General features: G+C 46.4%; 1 protein-coding gene across 2 annotated transcripts in view; it reads right to left on the bottom strand.

Annotated features, from left to right (window-relative positions):
* srgap2 (SLIT-ROBO Rho GTPase activating protein 2) overlaps positions 1-23,491 on the bottom strand; it is a 253,415-nt gene that overhangs the window by 90,328 nt on the left and 139,596 nt on the right. For both annotated transcript variants that reach the window (XM_059653296.1, XM_059653297.1), the window contains exons 5-10: positions 19,122-19,337; positions 16,023-16,151; positions 14,418-14,639; positions 11,225-11,326; positions 7,217-7,414; positions 6,439-6,523 (exon numbers count right to left, since the gene is read on the bottom strand). In XM_059653296.1, coding sequence (XP_059509279.1) covers positions 6,439-6,523; positions 7,217-7,414; positions 11,225-11,326; positions 14,418-14,639; positions 16,023-16,151; positions 19,122-19,337 — 952 coding nt within the window. The remainder of the gene's footprint in view (positions 1-6,438; positions 6,524-7,216; positions 7,415-11,224; positions 11,327-14,417; positions 14,640-16,022; positions 16,152-19,121; positions 19,338-23,491) is intronic.

Genomic DNA, 23,491 nt, shown 5'->3' with positions numbered 1-23,491 from the left:
CAGCCCCAACAACACTCGAGAAGCTTGACACCATTCGGGACAAAGCAGCCCCGCTTCATTGGCACCACATCCATAAACATCCACTCCACCACCAACGCTCAGCAGCAACAGTGTGTAGCGCATACAAGATGCACCGCAACAACTCACCAAAGCTGTTTAGACACCATGTTCCAAACCTTCAATACCACCCCCTGCAAGTTCCCCTCCCAGGCACTCATCATTCTGACTTGGAAATATATTACAGTTCCTTTGGTGTCACTGGAATTCCCTCTAAGGGCATTGTGTGTCTACCTACAGCACATGGACTGCAGTGATTCAAGAAGGCAGCTCACCCCCACCTTCCCAAGGAAACTAGGGATGGGCAATAAATGCTGGCCAGCTAGTGACACCCATACCCCACAAGTGACTAAAAAGAAATCACTCTGAATTCCATGGCTGTTAAGAGCCTCTTATAGTCTATCTTATACCAGTGATAATCAAACAGACCCTTAGACAGCATATAAAAAAGGATTAGGAATTCTGTATTTCAGTTGTAGTGTCCTTAGGTCTGAGCCAGAAGGCCTGGGTTCAAGTCTCAGCCTGCTCCTGAGGTATGCTGTTAGTCCCTGGACTGACCTATCCCCTCCCTACCTCCCCACCTATACTCTCCTCTCCACCTATCTTCTTTTCTCTCCATCTTCAGTCCGCCTCCCCCTCTCTCCCTATTTATTCCAGTTCCCTCTCCCCATCCCCCTCTCTGATGAAGGGTCTAGGCCCGAAACGTCAGCTTTTGTGCTCCTGAGATGCTGCTTGGCCTGTTGTGTTCATCCAGCCTCACATTTTATTATTTTGGATTCTCCAGCATCTGCAGTTCTCATTAACACTGATACAATTTTAACCTCACTGCGAAGCCTCTTCCAGGGATGCCTAACCTGAAGAAGTTACCCTCCTCCCTCCGGACCAACCTCAGGGAATCTCTCTCCCATTGCAACTCTCTTGTAATCTCTTCAGCCTTGAAACTGCTTGACCATGTCCTGAAGCAAACCAGGTACCACAGCCACATCACCTTCCTACGGAACCGGATCATCCCCAAGGGACTACAGTCCACATTTCAGCCTTCCCAATTTGGCCCCAACCATGACCACCTCTACACCAGAATATTCAGACCCTTCAGAAGCGTTTCTCCCTGCGAGTCCTGAAACAGACACTCGCAGCCATGTGCCGGCACCTCCAGGCACTGCAATCCAACCTGCCCCAGCTCAGAGCCTCCCTCTCCCAGACCTGCACAGGACCCCTGCTGTTTTTTATCCTCCACAGGATCCACAGACTGAACACCCAGTTCCACTCAGCTTTACTGGACACCAAAAATCGTCAGTACAACCAACTCACGGGCCCCGGCCACCCACAAGAGGATTCCTGCGCCTCCCAAATCCCGAGCCTGTCCCTGTCCCTGCCCCTCCCCCACCATGCACCCGCCGCCATTGACCATGGCCGGAGACCCAACTGATGACGTCACATCCGCCTCCGCCGGCCAAACCACTTCTGGGACCGCTGCTGCAGTCACCGCCTCCACTTCCAGTTACAACACCTCACACACCACCCTCACCGCAGCTGCTGCCGCCCACCCGGCGACGGAACCCCGCCCACGGCGAATGCCAACGGAACCCTGCCCACGGCCGACGAGCTCATCACTCCGCCCACAACCTCCACTGCCAGCAACCCCAGTGATTACAGCCACACTGAGCCCTGCCGCATCTTCACCATCCCCCGGGACTTCCCACTGACTGAGGACGAACGGTCAGTCCTCAGTAAGGGGCTCACCTTTGTCCCCCTACAACCACACATCAACGAATACCAGTCACAGTTGGACACAGAACAGTTTTTCCGCCGCCTTCACCTCCACGCCCTACTTCTTTATCCGGGAACCTAACCCTCCCTCCACTGACCCCTTCACCCGCTCCCAACACAAGTCCTCCTCCTGGACACCACCCCCAGGCCTCCTACCTTCCCTCGACCTCTTCATCTCCAACTGCCGTCGAGACATTAACCGCCTCAACCTCTCCACCCCTCTCACCCACTCCAACCTCTCCCCCGCAGAACGGGAAGCCCTCTGCTCCAACCCCAACCTCACCATCAAATCCGCAGACAAGGGTGGCGCAGTGGTAGTATGGCACACTGACCTCTACATCGCCGAGGCCAAACGCCAACTCTCCGACACCACCTCCTAACGCCCCCTCGATCATGACCCCACACCCGAGCACCAAACCATCATCTCCAACACCATTCATGATCACCTCAGGGGACTTCCCACCCACAGCCTCCAACCTCATTGTTCCCCAATCCCGCACGGCCCGTTTCTATCTCCTTCCCAAAATCCACAAATATGCCTGCCCTGGTCGACCCATTGTCTCAGCCTGTTCCTGCCCCACCGAACTCATCTCCACCTATCTGGACTCCATTTTCTCCCCTTTGGTCCAGGAACTCCCTACCTACATCTGTGACACCACCAACGCCCTCCACCTCCTCCAAGACTTTCAATTCCCTGGCCCCCAACACCTCATTTTCACCATGGACGTCCAGTCCCTATACACCTGTATTCCACATGCAGATAGCCTCAAGGCCCTCCGCTTCTTCCTGTCCCGCAAGGCCCGACCAGTCGCCCTCCACTGACACCTTCATCCGCCTAGCCGAACTCGTTCTCACCCTCAACAACTTCTCTTTCGATTCCTCCCACTTCCTACAAAGGTGGTGGCCATGGGCACCCGCATGGGGCCCAGCTACACCTGCCTCTTTGTAGGTTACATGGAACAGTCCCTCTTCCGCACCTACACAGGGCCCAAACCCCACCTCTTCCTCCGTTACATTGATGACTGTATCGGCGCCGCCTCTTGCTCCCCAGAGGAGCTCAAACAGTTCATTCACTTCACCAACACCTTCCACCCCAACCTTCAGTTCACCTGGGCCATCTCCAGCACATCCCTCACCTTCCTGGACCTCTCAGTCTCCATCTCAGGCAACCAGCTTGTAACTGATGTCCATTTCAAGCCAACCGACTCCCACAGCTACCTAGAATACACCTCCTCCCACCCACCCTCCTGCAAAAATTCCATCCCCTGTTCCCAATTCCTCCGCCTCTGCCGCATCTGCGCTCCCACAATGAGGCATTCCACTCCCGCACATCCCAGATGTCCAAGTTCATCAAGGACCGCAACTTTCCCCCCACAGTGGTCGAGAACTCCCTTGACCGCGTCTCCCGTATTTCCCGCAACACATCCCTCACACCCCGCCCCCGCCACAACCACCCAAAGAGGATCTCCCTCGTTCTCACACACCACCCCACCAACCTCCGTATACAATGCATCATCCTCCGACACGCGCTATCTACAATCCGACCCCACCACAAAAGACATTTTTCCATCCCCACCCCTATCTGCTTTCCGGAGAGACCATTCTCTCCGTGACTCCCTTGTTTGCTCCACACTGCCCTCCAACCCCACCACACCCGGCACCTTCCCCTGCAACCGCAGGAAATGCTACACTTGCCCCCACACCTCCTCCCTCACCCCTATCCCAGGCCCCAAGATGACTTTCCACATTAAGCAGAGGTTCACCTGCACATCTGCCAATGCGGTATACTGCATCCACTGTACCCGGTGTGGCTTCCTCTACATTGGAGAAACCAAGCAGAGGCTTGGGGACCGCTTTGCAGAACACCTCCGCTCGGTTCGCATTAAGCAACTACACCTCGCAGTCGCAAACCATTTCCACTCCCCCTCCCATTCTTTAGATGACATGTCCATCATGGGCCTCCTGCAGTGCCACAATGATGACACCCGAAGGTTGCAGGAACAGCAACTCATATTCCGCTTGGGAACCCTGCAGCCCGATGGTATCAATGTGGACTTCACCAGCTTCAAAATCTCCCCTTCCCCCACCGCATCCCAAAACCAGCCCAGTTCGTCCCCTCCCCCCACTGCACCACACAACCAGCCCAGCTCTTCCCCTCCACCCACTGCATCCCAAAACCAGCCCAACCTGTCTCTGCCTCCCTAACCTGTTCTTCTTCTCACCCATCCCTTCCTCCCACCCCAAGCCACACCTCCATCTCCTAGCTACTAACCTCATCCCCCCTCCTTGACCTGTCCGTCTTCCCTGGACTGACCTATCCCCTCCCTACCTCCCCACTTATACTCTCTCCACTTACCTTCTTTTCTCTCCATCTTCGGTCAGCCTCCCCCTCTCTCCCTATTTATTCCAGAACCCTCACCCCATCCCCCTCTCTGATGAAGGGTCTAGGCCCGAAATGTCAGCTTTTGTGCTCCTGAGATGCTGCTGGGCCTGCTGTGTTCATCCAGCCTCACATTTTATTATCTAGTATGTTGTCATATGTCTGATTAAGTTGGTTAAAAACATCTATAATCTCGTTTAGGGGCTCTTGTGAGACAATGGTAGTGTCTCCACCTTTGGGCCAAAGGCTTGGGTTCGTGTCCTAACTATCCTCGAGATTTATAATTGCATGTCCCAACAGTTTGATTAAAACAACTAGAAAGGAGGACTGGTGACAGCAAAGCAGGTCAAACAGCAGCTCCAGTTGTTGTCACCAAGATACTGCCGTAAGGAGCACCACATTCATCCATTAACCAGATTAATCCATTAGCTACTCTTGCTTCAAGATAAAAGCAACCAGGGGAGCATCAGCGAAGCTATTTAAAATGTAACACAGATCTCAGGTTTCTTCAACAAAGTTAAACTTGCATTAAACATACTAATTGTTTTCTGTCTATCAGTGCCAACGCATTAAATAAACCTTCAATCCAGGAATTGTTTGCTCAATATTTGAAGGTTGACATGCATTCTTTCTAGGAACTTTGATAAATTTGACATTTTTTTTCTGGAATGTTCCAGGATAACAACATACAGTTCAAGACTTTAACTTCAAGTTTCTCACTGTGTAAAGCAGCTCTACTGGAAGTTTAAACTAAGAGACAAACTGCCACAGCTTTATAGTATCGGAGATAATGGGAACTGCAGATGCTGGAGAATTCCAAGATAATAAAATGTGAGGCTGGATGAACACAGCAGGCCAAGCAGCATCTCAGGAGCACAAAAGCTGACGTTTCGGGCCTAGACCCTTCATCAGAGAGGGGGATGGGGAGAGGGAGCTGGAATAAATAGGGAGAGAGGGGGAGGCGGACCGAAGATGGAGAGTAAAGAAGATAGGTGGAGAGAGTATAGGTGGCCATATGGTATCAATGTGGACTTCACCAGTTTCAAAATCTCCCCTTCCCCTACTGCATCCCTAAACCAGCCTAGTTCGTCCCCTCCCCCCACTGCACCACACAACCAGCCCAGCTCTTCCCCCCCACCCACTGCATCCCAAAACCAGTCCAACCTGTCTCTGCCTCCCTAACCGGTTCTTCCTCTCACCCATCCCTTCCTCCCACACCAAGCCTCACCCCCAGCTACCTACTAACCTCATCCCACCCCCTTGAACTGTCCGTCTTCCCTGGACTGACCTATCCCCTCCCTACCTCCCCACCTATACTCTCTCCAACTATCTTCTTTACTCTCCATCTTCGGTCCGCCTCCCCCTCTCTCCCTATTTATTCCAGCTCCTTCTCCCCATCCCCCTCTCTGATGAAGAGTCTAGGCCCGAAACGTCAGCTTTTGTGCTCCTGAGATGCTGCTTGGCCTGCTGTGTTCATCCAGCCTCACATTTTATTATCTTGCCACAGCTTTATGCCAAGTTTCAGGCAGCGTAGGAACATACCGCCTTCATTCAGACTCTGGTCGACAGACAAGAAGGGATATTTTAAAAAAACTTAAGCAAGTAGGATCGATTATTGACACTAAACTTGAGACATCACATTGGAACATTTTTAAAACTGGAAAAGCGGAGAGAATGCAGGGGCCTAGCTGAACAGGCTGACTATAGTGAGGTCAGATACACAGGTTCCAGGAGTTAATTTTCCCCAAAATTCAGTCCTGACCCTTACAGATAATTACTCAAGTAATTTTTTTTTACCACTGATGAGATCAGCCATATTAATTATTTCCAAAGCTTAGAAGGCTGAGGAAGAGAGGATAATTTGAAAACATTATGTCTGAAACTGTCAATTGTTAAATTTGGACAAACCTATTATTCGGCGCTCTTATCCTGACTGCAAATCTCAAAGATGTTTAAAATCCTGAATATGTAAATCTTCAAGAGGTGCCGCTGTCAAAGACTATTCCACTGGTGGCAGACACTTGAATAGAACAGTGCAATATTAAACCTTACAGTTGATCTTTCAAGCTCCACATTTTGAGAAATAACACAATAGTTAAGATGATTTAATCGCATTACAGAATTGCCGGAAGGGTTGGCATAGCTTTGATGAGATTTGGACTAAATTATACTGAAAGGAGCCCAAAACTCATGATTAGCTTCTCATGAATAAGATTAAAAATAATTTGTACTTTCTCCTAGTATCTTCTGTAGAAGGTCATGTTTCGCCTGTAGTTTGGTGATCAGGTTTCTGCCTTCAAAATATTCTTTCAGTTTCTGTGAAAAAAGCAGGGAACAATAGTAAGGCAACACCAGAGAGGAGACTAGGACCAGCTGCCTGCCCCTTAAAAGTCTTTACTGTCTTGAAAACACATGCGCAGCAGATCCTTAGAAACTTTAAGTAGTCAATGTGCTCAAAAATTAATGAATGAGAAACATTTAAGTGTTCTGACCCATCAACTGGGACATGCAGAGCTCTGTCTGGGCAGCAGGAACACAAAGGACTTGCTTTCCAGGGTTAGGGACACTCAGCGTCCTGGCAAGTTTTGACAGAGTTGATGAGGAGAGAATGTTTCCTCTTGCGGGAGAATCCAGAATGAGGATTCAAAGTTTAAAAAAAAATCAGTGTTTGTCTATTTAAAACAGAGATAAGGAGGAATGCCTTGGTCCTGGGGAGTTGTCAATCTTTCGAGCTCTCCCCCACAAAAGGCAGTGGGAATGTTTTTAAGATGGAAGGAGACAGATTGTTGTTAAGCAAAGGGGTGAAGAGTTATCAGGAGCAGCCTGGAAAGTGGATTTGAGGTTCTAATCAGAGCCGATTAAATGATGACATGACTTGGAGGGCAGGAATGACTTCCAACTGCTATAATTTGGATATTTGCACGACTTCCCTTGATGCAAACGACTCCAGGACAGAATCTACGCGGCTCAGCAACACTCTAATATTATATCTCTGACATCTCTCCATACCGTGAAGTAGAATTGCTCAGTTTCCTGTTGATTGGCTCGTCTCTTGGCAATACTCGGCTTACTCATGAATGTTTCTGAAAGGGTGGATTTGACAGATTCGGTGGAGTTTGTGTACTGGAAGCAGTCAGCCACATCAAAGTCTTCAACCGTGACCATGTCCTGGATTGTCTGTAGTGTAGCCTCCATGGTCTTCTTTACCTGCAGTCATTCAAAAACAAATGCAGATGTATCCCAGCAAAGAGAGAGGCCTCTGGGAACTTCTGGAACTGCACTTGTTCACAAAAAGGGGATAAACGATTTTTGATTTGTAACAGAGATAAAAAGAGTTAACATTTTGATTCAGATATGACTCTTCTCAGGGCTGTGAAGAGCTGGAAACTGGTGGTTTCTATGCTGTAAATGGAGAGGGAAAAGGAGCGGGCATAACAGATTGTGACAAAGAGAGTGCTAATTGGAATAATGGAATGATTGAGTTGTAAAATAGGTATGAATGAGCTGTCAATAAGATATGGTTAGGAACGAGTAGGGGAATGGAAGACAAAGAGAGGACAGAGGGTGGAGTTCAATGTTGAACCTGTTACAACGTCAGAAACTATTACCCAAGGGAGTAAGGTTAGACCCTGAATTAAATCTACAATGTATAGAGAATGAAAAGAAATCAGGGACCACTGTGTAGGTCCTGTTAGACTGGAAACAAATAAACAGGATGACTCCCTGATATAAGATTTGAAGCACTAACTCTGTCCCTCCCCACAGATGCTGCCAGACCCGCTTAGATTCTCCAGTATTTTCTGTCTTTGTTTCAGATTTCAAGCATCTGCAGGATTTTGTATTTGGAGTGAATGACTTTCAAGAGCAAAATCATCCAAGTTGTTGCATGCCCTATGTATCCTTTATCAGGAAAGTTAAAACATATGGGAGTAAAACAGGCAAGTATTTATAATCAAACACAGTAAATCATAAGCAATGTCATTTCAGTAAAGGCAAATGCTCCCTAATCAAACCCTAATGTTCTCAATATGTCAAATGTACATCAGAAAATCCAACATTATAGGAAACCCACTCTTCCATGTCTTAGAAACTATTTCCTCTGGGGAGTGAATCAAGACTGAAAGTACATGACTTTAGTGCAAAGCATTTAGGGTGAAATTATGAAGGAATTTTCACCTCAAGAGTAATGTGAAATTCTCTTCAACAGATGCTTCTGGATACAGGTGTGTGTGTGTGTGTGTGTGTGTGTGTGTGTGTGTGTGTGTGTGTGTGTGTGTGTGTGTGTGTGTGTGTGTGTGTGTGTGTGTGTGTGTGTGTGTGTGTGTGTGTGTGTGTGTGTGCGAGAGAGAGAGAGAGAGAAAGAAAGAGAGAGAATGAATGGGATAGTACAGATGGAAGTTGACAGTTCTGGTGGATATGCTGGTCAAAACTTAAGCAGCAAAGGCCAGTGAATGGTGCTGAAATAAAGGCCCTGTATTTGTGCCTATCTCTAGGTGCTGATGCGAAGTTGGGTAGAGTACTTGTGAAGTGGAAGGCAGGATGTTAGAATTTATTTGTAAAAATGATGGGGGTGGGGGTGCATGATCTCTTTAAGAGGTGATGTGCTTTTCTAAGCATGGAGATAACAAAAATGCCTGCAAGCAGTTGCAGATGCACAGGCGGTTCTGAAATTGTAACATGTGTAGCAATTGGCTATGTTGGCAATCTGGGTTTGTTTTGATGTTAAGGCAAACAACTTGAATATCAGCCAATTAATTTAAACCAGGCACTTAGAAACTGAAAACCAATTGCATTTAATTATGATGGCGCTGACAACCTAAGACCAATTTTGGGCCCAACACCTCAGGAAGGACATCCTAGCCCTGGAGTGTGTCCAACGGAGATTCACACGGATGATCCCTGGAATGGTAGGTTTAAAGTTTGATGAATGGCTAAGGATCCTGGGATTGTATTCATTAGAGTTCAGAAGGTTGAGGGGAGATCTGATAGAAGCTTACAAGATAATGTATGGCTTAGAAGGGGTGGACTCTAGGAAGTTGTTTCCGTTAGGCGGGGAGACTAGGACCCGTGGGCACAGCCTTACAATTAGAGGGGATAAATTTAAAACGGAAATGATATGACATTTCTTCAGCCAGAGAGTGGTGGGCTTGTGGAATTCATTGCCGCAGAGTGCAGTTGAGGCTGGGACGTTAGATGCCTTCAAGGCAGAGATGGACAAATTTTTGATCTTGCAAGGTATTAAGGGCTACGGGGAGAGTGCAGGGAAGTGGAGTTGAAATGCCCATCAGCCATGATTTAAATGGCGGAGTGGACTTGATGGGCCGAATGGCCTTACTTCCACTCCTATGCCTTATGGCATTATGGTCTAATCCTGTTATAAGAAAATTGATGGGTCATCAAGGGTATATAAGAACGGGGTTTTTGCAAAGCAGCATGAGAGTGAACAGCCATCGGAAGAGTCAAACTCTAATCTCTCTGATTAAGCACCATCTAAAACATACCAAGGCACTCTTAGCTAATATTCCCGACACAAGGATTCAATGAAGAAAGAATTTCTGACTGAAGAATAGTGGAATATTCCCGAAAATGCATCCTGACTACAGTTGTGAGAGTCTAAGTTTTAATGTCTTTTTTTCTTACTTACTTTTTATAAACCAATTACTTTTTTTTATTCGGGAGTTTTGTTTTATTTGGGAATAGTTAGTAGATAGGGGAGAATGTTCAGTTTGTTAGTAGATATGTTAATTTGATCACTATTACAGTTAGATTAATAAATTGTTATTTGTTGCTTATAAAGTGAGCAGCAGGGAGTTCATTTCATTTAACCACCCCTCGGTAACAGATTACGGACTGAGAGGAAGGTTATACCATTTTTCATACTTCCTCGAACTAAGTGATTTGTTTGGCCATTTCAGAGCACAATTCAGACTCAATCACTTTACTGAGAGTTTGGAGTCACATGTTGCCCAGACTGTGTAAGAATGGCAGATTTCCTTCTCTGAAGGATATTAGTGAACCAGATGGGTTTTTTTCTGACAGTCTATGATAGTTTTATGACATCATTGCTGAAATTATAGACAACAGATAATAGACATTAGGTGCTGGAGTAGGCCCTTCGAGCCAGCACCACCATTCATTATGATCATGGCTGATCATCCACAATCAGTATCCTGTTCCTGCCTTATCCCCATAACCCTTGATTCCACTATCTTTAAGAGCTCTATCTATCTCTTTCTTGAAGGTATCCAGAGAGTTGGCCTCCACTGCCTTCTGGGACGGAGCATTCCATATATCCACCACTCTCTGGGTGAAGAAGGTTTTCCTCAACTCTGTTCTAAACGGCCCACCCCTTATTTTTAAACTGTGTCCTCTGGTTCTGGGCTCACCCATCAGCAGAAACATGCTTCTTGCCTCCAGAGTGTCCAATCCCTTAATAATCTTATTTGTCTCAATCAGATCCCCTCTCATCCTTCTAAACTCAAGTGTATTTGCTTTATTAATTGACCTTAAGTTGGAGAAGCTGCTGGGATCTGAACCAGTTTCTTCAGAACAATAGCCTAGATCTTTGGATTACTAGACATTATTAACCGGTCACCATTCCTCTCAATCAGAGGCTAAGTGGTCTCCTCTTCTCCCTGCATTTCTCATGTCAACAGAATGAGTCAAAAAGAAAAGGTTTAACTCTTCAGTGTTGAAAGGAGGTGAGTAAAGAGATAATGTGGTGAGGAGTAGGGAATGTGGAACAAAATAGGTTCATCCTGAGTCGGGGTTTTGTTAAATCCAACCCTGCGTGACCTGGTCACACTGAGATGAAGCACTTGTTCACACGGGGGGACCATTGTAGTCACTGTCATCAACTGAGAGAATGCACCCATTGGCAGTTACAGTAGCTGCTCAAAAACTAGTCAGTGATTTTGGGATCTTCAACCAACTATATTGGACCTGGTTCAGGAAGCATCGCAGTTCTGAAGCTGGCAATCAGATGTCTATAATATTCAACAACTCAAAGGTACCCACCTCCTCATTCTCAATCTTCAGAGTGGCCAACCTGGACTGCAGTTGCTGGCATCGTAAAAGCAGTTCCCCTTGAACGGGCTGCTGGGCACACAGATGTGAGACCTGCAGAAAACAACCACCAGCATTACCACAGTGCCAGATAGTAGACACTATCACAGCTGGAGAAAAAGGAGCTAATTCTAAATCAACGACAGTCAAGGTTATGAAAACCAGTTAGACTCAAGGTCAACACAGCAGAATAACAACAGAGAAGGTATTTGTTGAATAGATGGAACTTGCAAACGGCACAATGGTGGAAACGTGATCCTGCCCTCCTGAGGCTGGAGATCTGACACAATGATCAGTGATCACAATGGTCACAGAGACAGGTCTTTCTTTCTGAGGAGAATGGAATGGTTTGATCACAATGGCACTAGGGCAGATCTAACATATTGACAGAAAAACCATCCATAATTTGGCACTGACGCAAATTCTTAAATAGTTTTACTTTGCAAAATAATTCAAGAAGGCACAGTTGGTAAAACAAGCAATTATTAACAGTCAGGACCTGCTAAGAGAAGGTGACAGTGGGTGAAAGGTCAAGGCCCGAAACGTCAGCTTTCCTGCTCCTATGATGCTGCTTGGCCGGCTGTGTTCATCCACTTCTACACCTTGTGATTTCAGATACTACCGGTGGGGACAGGTCTGTCACTGTATATCACTGGGGTACAGCACCGGTGGGGACAGGTCTGTCACTGTATAACACAGGGGTACAGTACCGGTGGGGACAGGTCTGTCACTGTATAGCACTTGGGTACAGTATCGGTGGGGGAGGGGTCTGTCACTGTATAGCACTGTGGTACAGTACCAGTGGGGACAGGTCTGTCACTGTATAGCACTGTGGTACAGTACCAGTGGGGACAGGTCTGTCACTGTATAGCACTTGGGTACAGTACTGGTGGGGGACAGGTCTGTCACTGTATAACACTGGGGTACAGTACCAGTGGGGACAGGTCTGCCACTGTATAGCACTGGGGTACAGTACCAGTGGGGACAAGTCTGTCACTGTATAGCACTGGGGTACAGTACCGGTGGGGGACAGGTCTGTCACTGTATAGCACTGGGGTGCAGTCCCATGGGGGACAGGTCTCTCACAGTATAACACCGGGGTACAGTACTGGTGAGGGACAGGTCTGTCACTGTATAATGCGGGGGTGCTGTACCGGTGGGGGACAGGTCTGTCACCGTATAGCACTGGGGTACAGTACCAGTGGGGACAGGTCTGTCACTGTATAGCACTGTGGAACAGTATCGGAGGGGACAAGTCTGTCACTGTATAGCACTGGGGTACAGTACCGGTGGGGATAGGTCTGTCACTGATTAACACTGGGGTACAGTACCGGTGGGGACAAGTCTGTCACTGTATAGCACTGGGGTACAGTACTGGTGGGGACAGATCTGTCACTGTATAACACTGGGGTACAGTACCGGTGGGGACAGGTCTGTCACTGTATAACACTGGGGTACAGTATTGGTGGGGGACAGGTCTGTTACTGTATAACACTGGGGTACAGTCCCAAGGGGGACAAGTCTGTCACTGTATAACACTGAGGTGCAGTACCGGTGGGGGACAGGTCTGTCACTGTATAACACTGGGGTACAGTACCGGTGGGGGACGGGTCTGTCACGGTATAACACTGGGGTACAGTACCGTTGGGGACAGGTCTGTCAATGTATAACACTAGTGAGTTTTGAGAAGATTTGTAGCTCAGGTTGAGTTTCTGGATGTGAGTTTGCTCGCTGAGCTGGAAGGTTAGTTTTCAGACGTTTCATCACCATTCTAGGTGACATCATCAGTGAGCCTCCAATGAAGCGCTGGTGTTATGCCCCGCTTTCTATTTATCTGTTTAGGTTTCCTTGAGTTGGTGATGTCATTTCCTGTTCTTTTTCTAGGAGGATGGTAGATTGGCTCCAAATCAATGTGTTTTTTGATGGAGTTCCGGTTGGAAATCCATGCTTCCAGGAATTCTCGTGCGTGTCTCTGTTTGGCTTGTCCTAGGATGGATGTGTTGTCCCAATCAAAGTGGTGTCCTTCCTCATCTGTATGTAAGGATACTAGTGATACTGGGCCATCTCGTCTTGTGGCTAGTTGATGTTCTTGTATCCTGGTGGCTAGCTTTCTGCCTGTTTGTCCAATGTAGTGTTTGTCACAGTTCTTGCAACCTTCCAGCTCAGCGAGCAAACTCACATCCATGTATAACACTGGGGAACAGTCTCATGGGGGACAGGTCTGTCACTGTATAACACTGGGGTGCAGTACAGGTGGGGACAGGTCTGTCACTGTATAACACTGGGGTACAGTACCGGTGGGGACAGGTCTGTCCCTGTATAACAATGGGCTACAGTACCGGTGGGAGCAGGTCTGTCACTGTGTAACACTGGGGTACAGTACCAGTGGGGGGCAGGTCTGTCACTGAATAACATTGGGGTACAGTACCAGTGGGGGGCAGGTCTGTCACTGTATAACACTGGGCTACAGTACCGGTGGGGGGCAGGTCTGTCACTGAATAACACTGGGGTACAGTACCGGTGGGGGGCAGGTCTGTCCCTGTATAACACTGGGGTACAGTACCGGTGGGGACGGGTCTGTCACTGTATAACACTGGGGTACAGTACCAGTGGGGGCAGGTCTGTCACTGTATAACACTGGGGTACAGTACCAGTGGGGGGCAGGTCTGTCACTGTATAACACTGGGGTACAGTACCAGTGGGGGGCAGGTCTGTCACTGTATAACACTGGGGTACAGTACCAGTGGGAGGCAGGTCTGTCACTGTATAACACTGGGCTACAGTACCGGTGGGGGGCAAGTCTGTCACTGTATAACACTGGGGTACAGTACCGGTGGGGGGCAGGTCTGTCACTGTATAACACTGGGGTACAGTACCAGTGGGGGACCGGTCTGTCCCTGTATAACACTGGGATACAATACCGGTGGGGGGCAGGTCTGTCACTGTATAACACTGGGGTACAGTACCGGTGGGGGGCAGGTCTGTCACTGTATAACACTGGGGTACAGTACCGGTGGTGGGGAGGTCTGTCAAGTTACTGAGAAAAAAATTGATAATCTGCATTAAGAACATCATACAATCACATTACCTTCTAACTGTGCTGGATAACCCATCAGACCCCGGAGTTTCAAAGAGATATACTTACCCCATCCCCCATGTGTGCCTGGAAATCAAATTTTGGTGGCAGACAGAATACGGTGTGGTACAACTCCATAAGCCGCTGTTTGTCGTTGGTCGCGTCCAGATTGTCAATTGCATTTTCAATGATTTCTAGCCCTTCGTGCTTCGACTGCTCAACATTAATCTCTGCTGACAGAAATGTCCTCATTGCCCTGTTCAGACTGGCATGGTAGCCGAGGTCACAGCACTAAAACCAACAGCAAAAATTAGAATGCTCCCCCCGATCAAAATCACAACTCTTTCACATGTTGCAATTTTCAAACTCTGAAGCAAAACTAGGCTGTGACTCTCACACACCAAGACTGCTGTCACCTTTGTCCTCTCCTTGTTCCAATATTCCAATTGCTTCCAAGTGTTCCGAGGAAGGGTCACTCGATCTGAAATGTTAACTCTGATCTCTCCTCACAAATGTTACCAGACCTGTAGAGCTTTTCCAGAAATTTCTGTTTTTGTTTCTGACTTAACAGCATCCCCAGTTCTTTTGGTTTTTGTTCAGAGACATTATTACACACCTCTGGAAGGGATGGGATTTGAATCTGGGTCTCTTGGCTCAGAGATTGGGACACTGCCACCGCACTACAACAATACCATCCTTCAAGGAGTTCAGGCTCAAAAGTATATTCAATACCAACAGCTTTGAGCCAGTAAATGAGAAGAAAGGGTTACACCTGAGAACAGGTTCTGAACCAAGGGCACAGATTTAAGGCAATTGGTAAAAGAACCAGAGACAACATGAGTAAACACTGTTGACGTAGTGAGTTGTTGGGATCTAGGAACACATTTTTTAAAAGACTGGAAGAAGCAGATTCAACTATTATTTGAGAGAAAAAAATGGATAAGTGCTTTAATGAAAACAGAGAGGGCACTCTGAGGAAACAACAAGGGAGTGGGACTAAGTGGATTGTTCTTCCATTGACTTAGCAGGGCATGGTAGGCTGAATGGCCTTTTTATGGAGTTTGCCTCAGATTCCCATGAATCCCATGCAACCCCATTCAAGCAGTAATGAGATAATGATGAAGTGGCTAATTTGATGAGTGTGCACAAGTAGAGCAGGCAGGGAATCTCAGGCTCTGCTTTTCTCAGCCTTCTGAAATCATTAACACACAATATCTGTTTTCAAACTATGATACAATTCAACATCTGGATCTTTCAGAAAGTAGGGACAAGAGGCAGCCATTAGATCTTGGGTGATGTGAATCCTAATTCCCTCTAACCTTTGCTACCAAATCCTTAAACCCATTAATCAGCTAAATCCGCCCAACCTCTGTGTCCAGCTTCAACACCTTCTCTGGTGGAGACCATGACAGAGAGAGAAAGTTCCAGGTTGACACTTCTCTCTGGGTGAGGAAGTGCTTGCTGGCATCACCCTTAACTTGACGGTTTTGTACCCTGTTCAGGACTCCTCCCAGTTTCTCTGTACCTGCCCTATCAAATTGCTTCACTCTCAAACACCTTGATTAGATTGTGCCCTCTAAGGGAGTCCAAACTGTTCCCATAACTTAACCTGTGTCATCCCTTTGAAGAAATGAAGCCAAGAGCTGACAGGCTGAGGACAGAAAACGTGCTCACATCAAGTAGGTCGTTCAGATCGTGGATGTAATACTTGAAGACAGAGCTGTTGGTAGCTTCCAGTGCCAGAATATACTCATTTCTTGCCTTGATAGCCTTGAGTTTGTTCTCTGTGTATTTTGCCTGACGCTGGGAAAAATCAGCAACAATGAAGTGTTAGATTTGCTCTAACACAGAGGTGTGAAAGACTAAATATATTTTTAAAATCAAAACACTTGCGTTTAAGCATCAAACAACAGTACAAGCTCAGGAACAGGAACCAGGGCTTTGCAAGGTTGAAACTGGTGGGATTAGATTCAGCCTGTGTGACACAGTCAGTGATGACCAGTTCCAATTGACTGTCCAGATTTGTACAGGTCTCTAATTGTGGCGAATGAAACTGCAGAATGGTCAAGGGCCCTGATCCACTGCATGTTCAGAATATGGAAGTGGTTTCAGTTACTGAGGAGTGAGGAGAAATCAGCCAGGGTTCCTTCCCCCACCCCTAGTCTTTGAGCAAGAAAGTGCAGATAGTGAGGAGCTGGATAAGGGCAAGGATTCAGGTTTTGGATCATTGGAATCACTTCTGGGGCAGAGGTAACAAATACAAGATGGACGAGTTGCACCTGAACAGCAGGGTGACAAATATCCTGGGGGTACATTTACTAGAGCTACAATGGGGGGAGGGATGGGAGGTTTAGACTATCTGGCAGGGGGCGTGAGACCCGATGCATTAGTGAGAAAGGAGAGAAAGTTGAAGCTGGTTCAGAAGTTAAAGAGAGCAAGTTAAATAAACAAGCCTAGAATGAGGGAAGACTGATAAATTAAACTGCACTTATTTCAATGCAACAGGTCTAACAGGTAAGGCAGATGGAAATGGTTAGGAACGTGGAACTAGGATATCACAGCAATTACAGAAACATGGCTGAGGGAGAGGCAGGGCTAGTGGCTTAATGTTCTAGGATATAGATGCTCTTGGAAGGATCAAAGTGGGGGGAGGGGGCTGCGAGAGAGGAGGGGGAGTAGCATTTTTGATTAGGGAAAACATCACAGCGGTACTGAGAGAGGATATGCCTGAGGTGAAGCTATATGGAAATTGAGAAATAAAAAGGGGGATTTTAACTTTCCAAACATAGACTGGGACTGCCATGGTATTAAGAGGTTGGATGGGGATGAATCTGTTAAGTGTATTCAAGAAAATTTTCTTATGCAGTATGTGGATGTACCTACCAGAGAAGGTGCAAAACTTGACTTCTCTTGGGAAATATGACAGGGCAAGTGACTGAGATGTCAGTGAGGTCAGTGGCCATAATTTTTCTTAGTTTTAAAATAGTTATAGAACAGGATAGGTCTTGTTTAAAAGTTAAAGTTCTAAAATGGAACAAGGCCAATTTTAATGGGGTTAGACAAGAACTTTCAAAAGTTGATCTGGGGAGGCTTTTCACAGATAAAGGGATGACTGGTAGGTGACAGGCTTTCAAAAGTGAGACAACGAGAGTTCAGAGACAGTATGTTCCTGTTAGAGTGAAGGGCAAGGCTGGTAGAAGTAGAGAACACTAGGATGAATAAAGATATTGAGGCTCTGATAAAGAAAAAGGAGGCACGTGACTGCTGGGATCAAGTGAATCCCTTGAGTAGTATGGGAGCATAGGGGTACACTTAGGGGGGAATCAGGAGGGCAAAAGGATGCATCAGATATCTTTGGCAGATAAGGTTAAGGAGAATCCAAAGAAATTCCACAAGTACATTAAGGGCAAAATAGAAACTAGAGAGAGATTAGGGCACCTTAAAGATCAATGAAACTGCTTTTGTGTGGAACCACAGGAGATGGGAGAGATCCTGAATGAATATTTTGTGTCAGTATTTACTTTGAAGAAAGATGTGGCTAGAGAATTTGGTTAAGTAAAAATAGTGATGTCCTGAAAAATGTCCACATTACAGTAGCTGGAGGTGTTAAAATGCATAAGAGCAGTTGAATTCCTAAGACCTGATCAAGTGTATCCCAGGACATCGTGGGAAGCTACAGAAGAAATTGCGAGGCCCCTAGAATAGATATTTGTATCATTGATTGCCATGGGTGAGGTGCCAGAAGACTGGTGGGGTGCGGGGGCAGGGGCGGGGGCGGGGGCGGGGGGGGGGGGTGTGGATAATGCTCTGCCTCAATTTAAGAAAGGAAAAGCGGGCGAACTATAGAGCTGTGAGTCTGATGTCAATAGTAGGTAAGTTGTTGGAGGGGATTTTGAGAGACAGGATTACCTGCATTTGGAGGGGCAAGGACTGGGGAGTGTTGTCAAAATGAAAGACCTAGGGGATCAGGTACACAGTTTCTTGAAGGTAGACAGGATGGTGAAGACAGGATTTGGTACGCTGCCTTCATTAGTCACAACATTGATTATAGGAGTTGGAATATTATATTACAGCTGTAGAAGGGATTAGTGGGGACACTTTTGGAGTACTGTGTATAGTTTTGGTCATCCTGCTTTAGGAAGAATGTTATTGAACTGAAAACAGTGCAGCAAAGATTTACAAGGATGTTACTGAGGCTGGAGGGTTTGAGTTATAAGGAGAAGCTGGATAGGCTGGGACTTTTTCCATGAAGTGCAGGAGGCCGAGGGGTCACCTTATAGAGATTTATAAAATCATGAGGGGTATAGATAAGGTGAATAGCCAAGATCAGTGCCCCAGGGAGGAGAGTTCAAAACTAGAGGGATAGGTTTAAGCTGAGAGGGGAAAGGTTTAAACCAGACCTGAGAGGCAGCTTTATTGCAGAGGGTAGTGCACATATGGAATGAGCTGCTGGAGGAAGTGGCAGTAGTGAGTACGATTACAACATTTAAAAGACATTTGGATAGGTAGATGGATAGGAAAGGTTTCAAGGGATATGGGTCAAATGCAGGGGAATGGGACTAATTTAGTTTGGGAAACCTGGTCTGCATAGATGAGTGGGGCTGAAGATTTGGTGGTGTATGACTCTATGACTGAATAGTTGGTTCACACTCGCTGTCTGAATTCTCTCAGGATTTTAACAGCCACTGAGATGATACCGAAAGAAATCAGGAGAGCAAGTAAAGGGGGGAGTGAGGGAGAGAAAGAAGTGGAGAAAATTTTAAAATGCCAAACCTTCTCCTTCATTTTCTCAATCTTTCGGACTGAGCTCCGTCTCTGGTGTTTCTCCTCGAATCGTACATTTGCTGCCGGGTCTGGGGAACGGCCGAGCATCCGGTCATCCTGCTTCACTGAGCGGCCAATCTGTTTTTCTTCCTGTTTCTCAGCCTCCTTCAGCTTGCCCTCCGCACTAATACAGTCAGCATTGTACATATGGTAGGTCTTCATAACCTAGCAAGCAGTGACACTTCGTCATAACCCTGTCCCGTAACAGCAAAATTCACCTTCAATACACATGAATGTTTAGAAATGGAATGTCTACAATTATCTTCAAAGAATGGAGGCGGCACAGTGGCTCGGTGGTTAGCACTGCAGCCTCACAGCACCAGGGACCCGGGTTCGATTCCACCCTCGGGTAACTGCCTGTGTGGAGTTTGCACATTCTCCCTACGTCTGCTTGGGTTTCCTCCGGGTACTCCGGTTTCCTCCCACAGTCCAAAGATGTACAGGCTGGGTGGATTGGCCATGCTACATTGCCCATAGTGTTCAGGGGTGTGTGGGTTATAGGGGGATGGGTTTGGGTTTGGGTGGATGCTCCAAGGGGTGGTGTGGACTTGTTGGGCTGAAGGGCCTGTTTCCAAACTGTAGGGAATCTAATAAAAAAAAATTAGGCAATGGTTTTGTGTTATTATTGTTGGACTGTTAACCCAGAGACCCAGTAATGTTCTGGTTACCCAGGTTTGAATTCTGCCAAAGCAGATGGTGGATTCTGATTTCAATAAATATCTGAAATTAAAGAGTCTAACAATGACCTTGGATCCATTGCCGATCGTCAGAAAAGCCAATCTGGTTCACTAATGTCCTTTGGGAAGGAAACTGCCATCTTTACCTGGTCTGGCCTACATGTGACTCCAGATCCACAGCAATGTGGTTGATCTTAATGGCCTTTGGGGTATTAGGGATGGGCAATAAATGCTGGCCTGGCCAGTGATGCCGTCATTCCGCAAATGAATATAAAAATACTCTCAGGGCAGGGACAGCATGGAGTTAGATACAGAGTAAAGGCCCCTCTACACTATTCACATCAAACATGCCCAGCACAGTGACACATTGGTTAGATACATAGTAAAGCCTCCTCTACATTCAGCTTGGTGGTGATATTAGAGTCATTGTGACACGAGGCGTTTGTGTTACCAAATAAAGCCAGGGATGGGAAATTACTGTGGAGGAAATAGTGTTGGATCATTCAGTACATTCAGTGAACTCGAGTTTGTGTGATAAGCAAGTTGCACAATTTGTTCCCCCTGTAAAGACGAAGATGTGGGTGGATGTATAGAAAAGGGAGACCATTCAGCCCATATTCTCTTCCCACCAAGCTCCCTAACCTTTACCTTCTTCACCAATGTTTATAGAAATGTTTAATTTACCCCAACATTCCAATAGCTCTGGAGGAGAGAGTTACAGATTTCTTCTGGGTGAGGAACAGCTGCTGCCAACTCTGAAAAGCTTGGCTTCGATTTGAATGATCTGTCCCTTGCCCAGGGCTCACCATTGCAAGTGTGGGATTATACCGGCCTCTCACGTGTGCTCAAAACACCGAGACAGTTTGCTTAAGGAATTCTGCCTTGGACGAACATCTGCTCACTAAAGCAACTAATTTGACTGAAACATTAAAAAAAACTACACATGACAGATCCCACTATTGCAAAATGTTGCTGTTCAGACAAGTGCTGACAACTATGTTAATGTGAGCTTTTGGCACCTTTCCAGGGAGAATCTCTTCCACAATTTGGTGCCAGATGCCATGGGGAGTGCAGCTGTACTTCCTGCTGACAAGCTCCTGTGAAATTTCTCCACTGCACGGGCAGCAGGGGAAAGGCCCAGGGCCTCTGGCTTGGAGGAGGTGGGTTGGGAGGCCTCAGGTCTCTAACTTGGAAGATGACTTGGGGTGCAGGCTCTACGATCTGTAGCTGAAGAGGCAGGGGAGGACCTTAGGTGTGGGCGTGCCCTAGGGCCTGTAACTGGGTAAGAGGCCAGAATCTGTTCTATGCTGGGGACACAAGGAGATGTTTCGTACCAGTCCACACCTGGTGGACTAGTCACTGTAAGTTATTCTTCTTTGGGCCTGTCACCATGTCCAGTGGTCTACTGTGATGAAATGTATTCATAGATCCATATTTCACCACATGACTTGCCCCACCCTACAGTCATTGGTTGGCCAACACTCATGAGATTCGGCCTTCCTACACAAATCAGAAAGTAAAGGACTCATGATCTTGTTGCATGATACTTAACTGCCAGCCAAACCGCTTTTCTGCCTCCCCCATACTGTTTCTAACTTTTTAATATATGTGATAAAGAGAAATGTTCTAAGAAAATAAATTAAAAGCTAACTCCTGGTAATCTCCCTGTGATTTTACTCCTGGGTTGCATGCAGTCATGTCCTGGAGATTAATCTTCAAATCCTGGAGACTTCAGGCCAATCATGGAGAGTTGGCAACCCTGTGGCAGTTCTTCACTAGATTGGCGCATGGAAAGCAGGTTACTTTTTCTCTATTCACAGCATGTGGGTGCCCTGGCTGGGCTGGCATTTGTTGCCCATTCCTAATTGTCCACAGGGCAGTTAGGAGTCAATTGTATTGCTGTGAGTCTGGAGTAATATGTAGGCCAGACCAGGTAAGGATGGTTGTTTTCTTCCATGAAGGACATTAGTGAATCAGAAAGATTTTTAAAACAATCAGCCATGACCATTAATTCCACATTTTTTATTGAATTCAAATTTCACCATCTGCTATAACAGGAATTGAACCTGGGTCCCTAGAACATGACTTGGGTCTCTGAGCAAACAGTCTAGCAATAGCCCCATCACCTCCCCCACGCACAAAATAACTTAATAAAAGCTGATCTTCGACAAGTCCTCTCAGTGTTACTCTGCAACAGGCAAATATCAATTTCTATTTCCCATCAGAAGATATATCTACTGTTTGGGGTCAAATCCTCACTCATCTCCACGATGCGTGGCAGCACGGTGGCTCAATGGTGAGCACTGCTGCCTCACAGCACCGGGGACCTGAGTTCGATTCCACACTCTCTCTGTGCCTGTGAGAGTTTCCTTTGGGTGCTCTTGTTTTCTCCCACAGTCCAAAAATGTGCAGGCTGGATAGATTAGGTTACCAGGATTGGGTAGGAGCTTGGGTCTGGGTGAGATGCTGCTCAGAAAGTTGGTGTGGGCTTGCTGGGCCAAATGGCCTGCTTCGAAACTGTAGGGACTCTATGAAATAACATTGTCAAATGATGCAGTTCCTAACAAAGCAAGCATTCAGAACAGGCAGGGCAGTCAGTTTGAAGGACATTTGAAGTTCATACTGATCACAGTTATGTTTATCAAACCCTATTAAACTTTGAACCAAACTATATTGAGTGAGCTGCTTGACCTATTTCAACTTATCATTGAAATTGAGTTCACATAAACTGGTTAATAACTGCGCTGTAATAGGTCATAGTCAGAAACTCAGCTCTCGTTCTGCACTAAATATATTGCAACTCAGGGAATTAAACTCCCAGGTGTTGAGCAGTTTTAGGGAAATTAAACTGGGAACCTCTGTCATTATGAGAAAAAGGACATGGAAGTATTGCATTTTTGAGAAATTGCATTGAGACAAATTTTAAATTATATCTCTGTAGAGAGAAACCAAAACAATTTAGGAAATTGAGCAACTGTGTCTTGGTGGAATATGTCTTTAATTAGATGGCTGGGTTGTAGTAGTCTAGAAAATTAGATCAGGTTAATGTCTATTTTCAAGAGGTCACCATCTAGACTGCATTAATCTGACACAATAGCCAAATAAAAGAGAAAGTTAAGTAAAACTACAATTGTCAGTCAACAATTAGTCAATTATTGACAGTTTTCTCCCTCTGTATCCTGTGCTCACTAACACTCTTGCTCCAGTTCAGTTCCATAGATCTCTGAACATCTACTGGTGCCTAACCAGGGGAAATCCTCCAATGCATTTGGCACTGCCCATTTAAATTAAGAGCTAATCCACTTTACCTACACATCTCTGGACACTATAGGCAATTAGCATGGCCAATCCACCTAACCTGCACATAAGAGTCGTAGAGAGTCACAGTGTAATACAGCATGGAGACAGGCCCTAACTGGTCCATGCTGACCAAGGTGCCCACTCAGTGAGTTCCAGTTGCCCGCATTTGGTCCATATTCCTCTAAACCCTTCCCATTCATGTATTTATTCAAATATTTTTAAAATGTTGCTATTGTACCTGCCTCAACCACTTTCTCTGGCAGTCCATTCTATATATGCATCACTTTCTGCATGAAGAAGTCACCCCTCAGATCCTTCTTAAATCTCTTCCCTCTCACTTTA

This window comes from Stegostoma tigrinum, chromosome 21 (assembly GCF_030684315.1).
Source record: "Stegostoma tigrinum isolate sSteTig4 chromosome 21, sSteTig4.hap1, whole genome shotgun sequence".
NCBI lineage: Eukaryota > Metazoa > Chordata > Chondrichthyes > Orectolobiformes > Stegostomatidae > Stegostoma > Stegostoma tigrinum.
The sequence above is the reverse complement of the archived record's forward strand: the minus strand, read 5'-3'. Positions and strand labels throughout refer to the sequence as shown.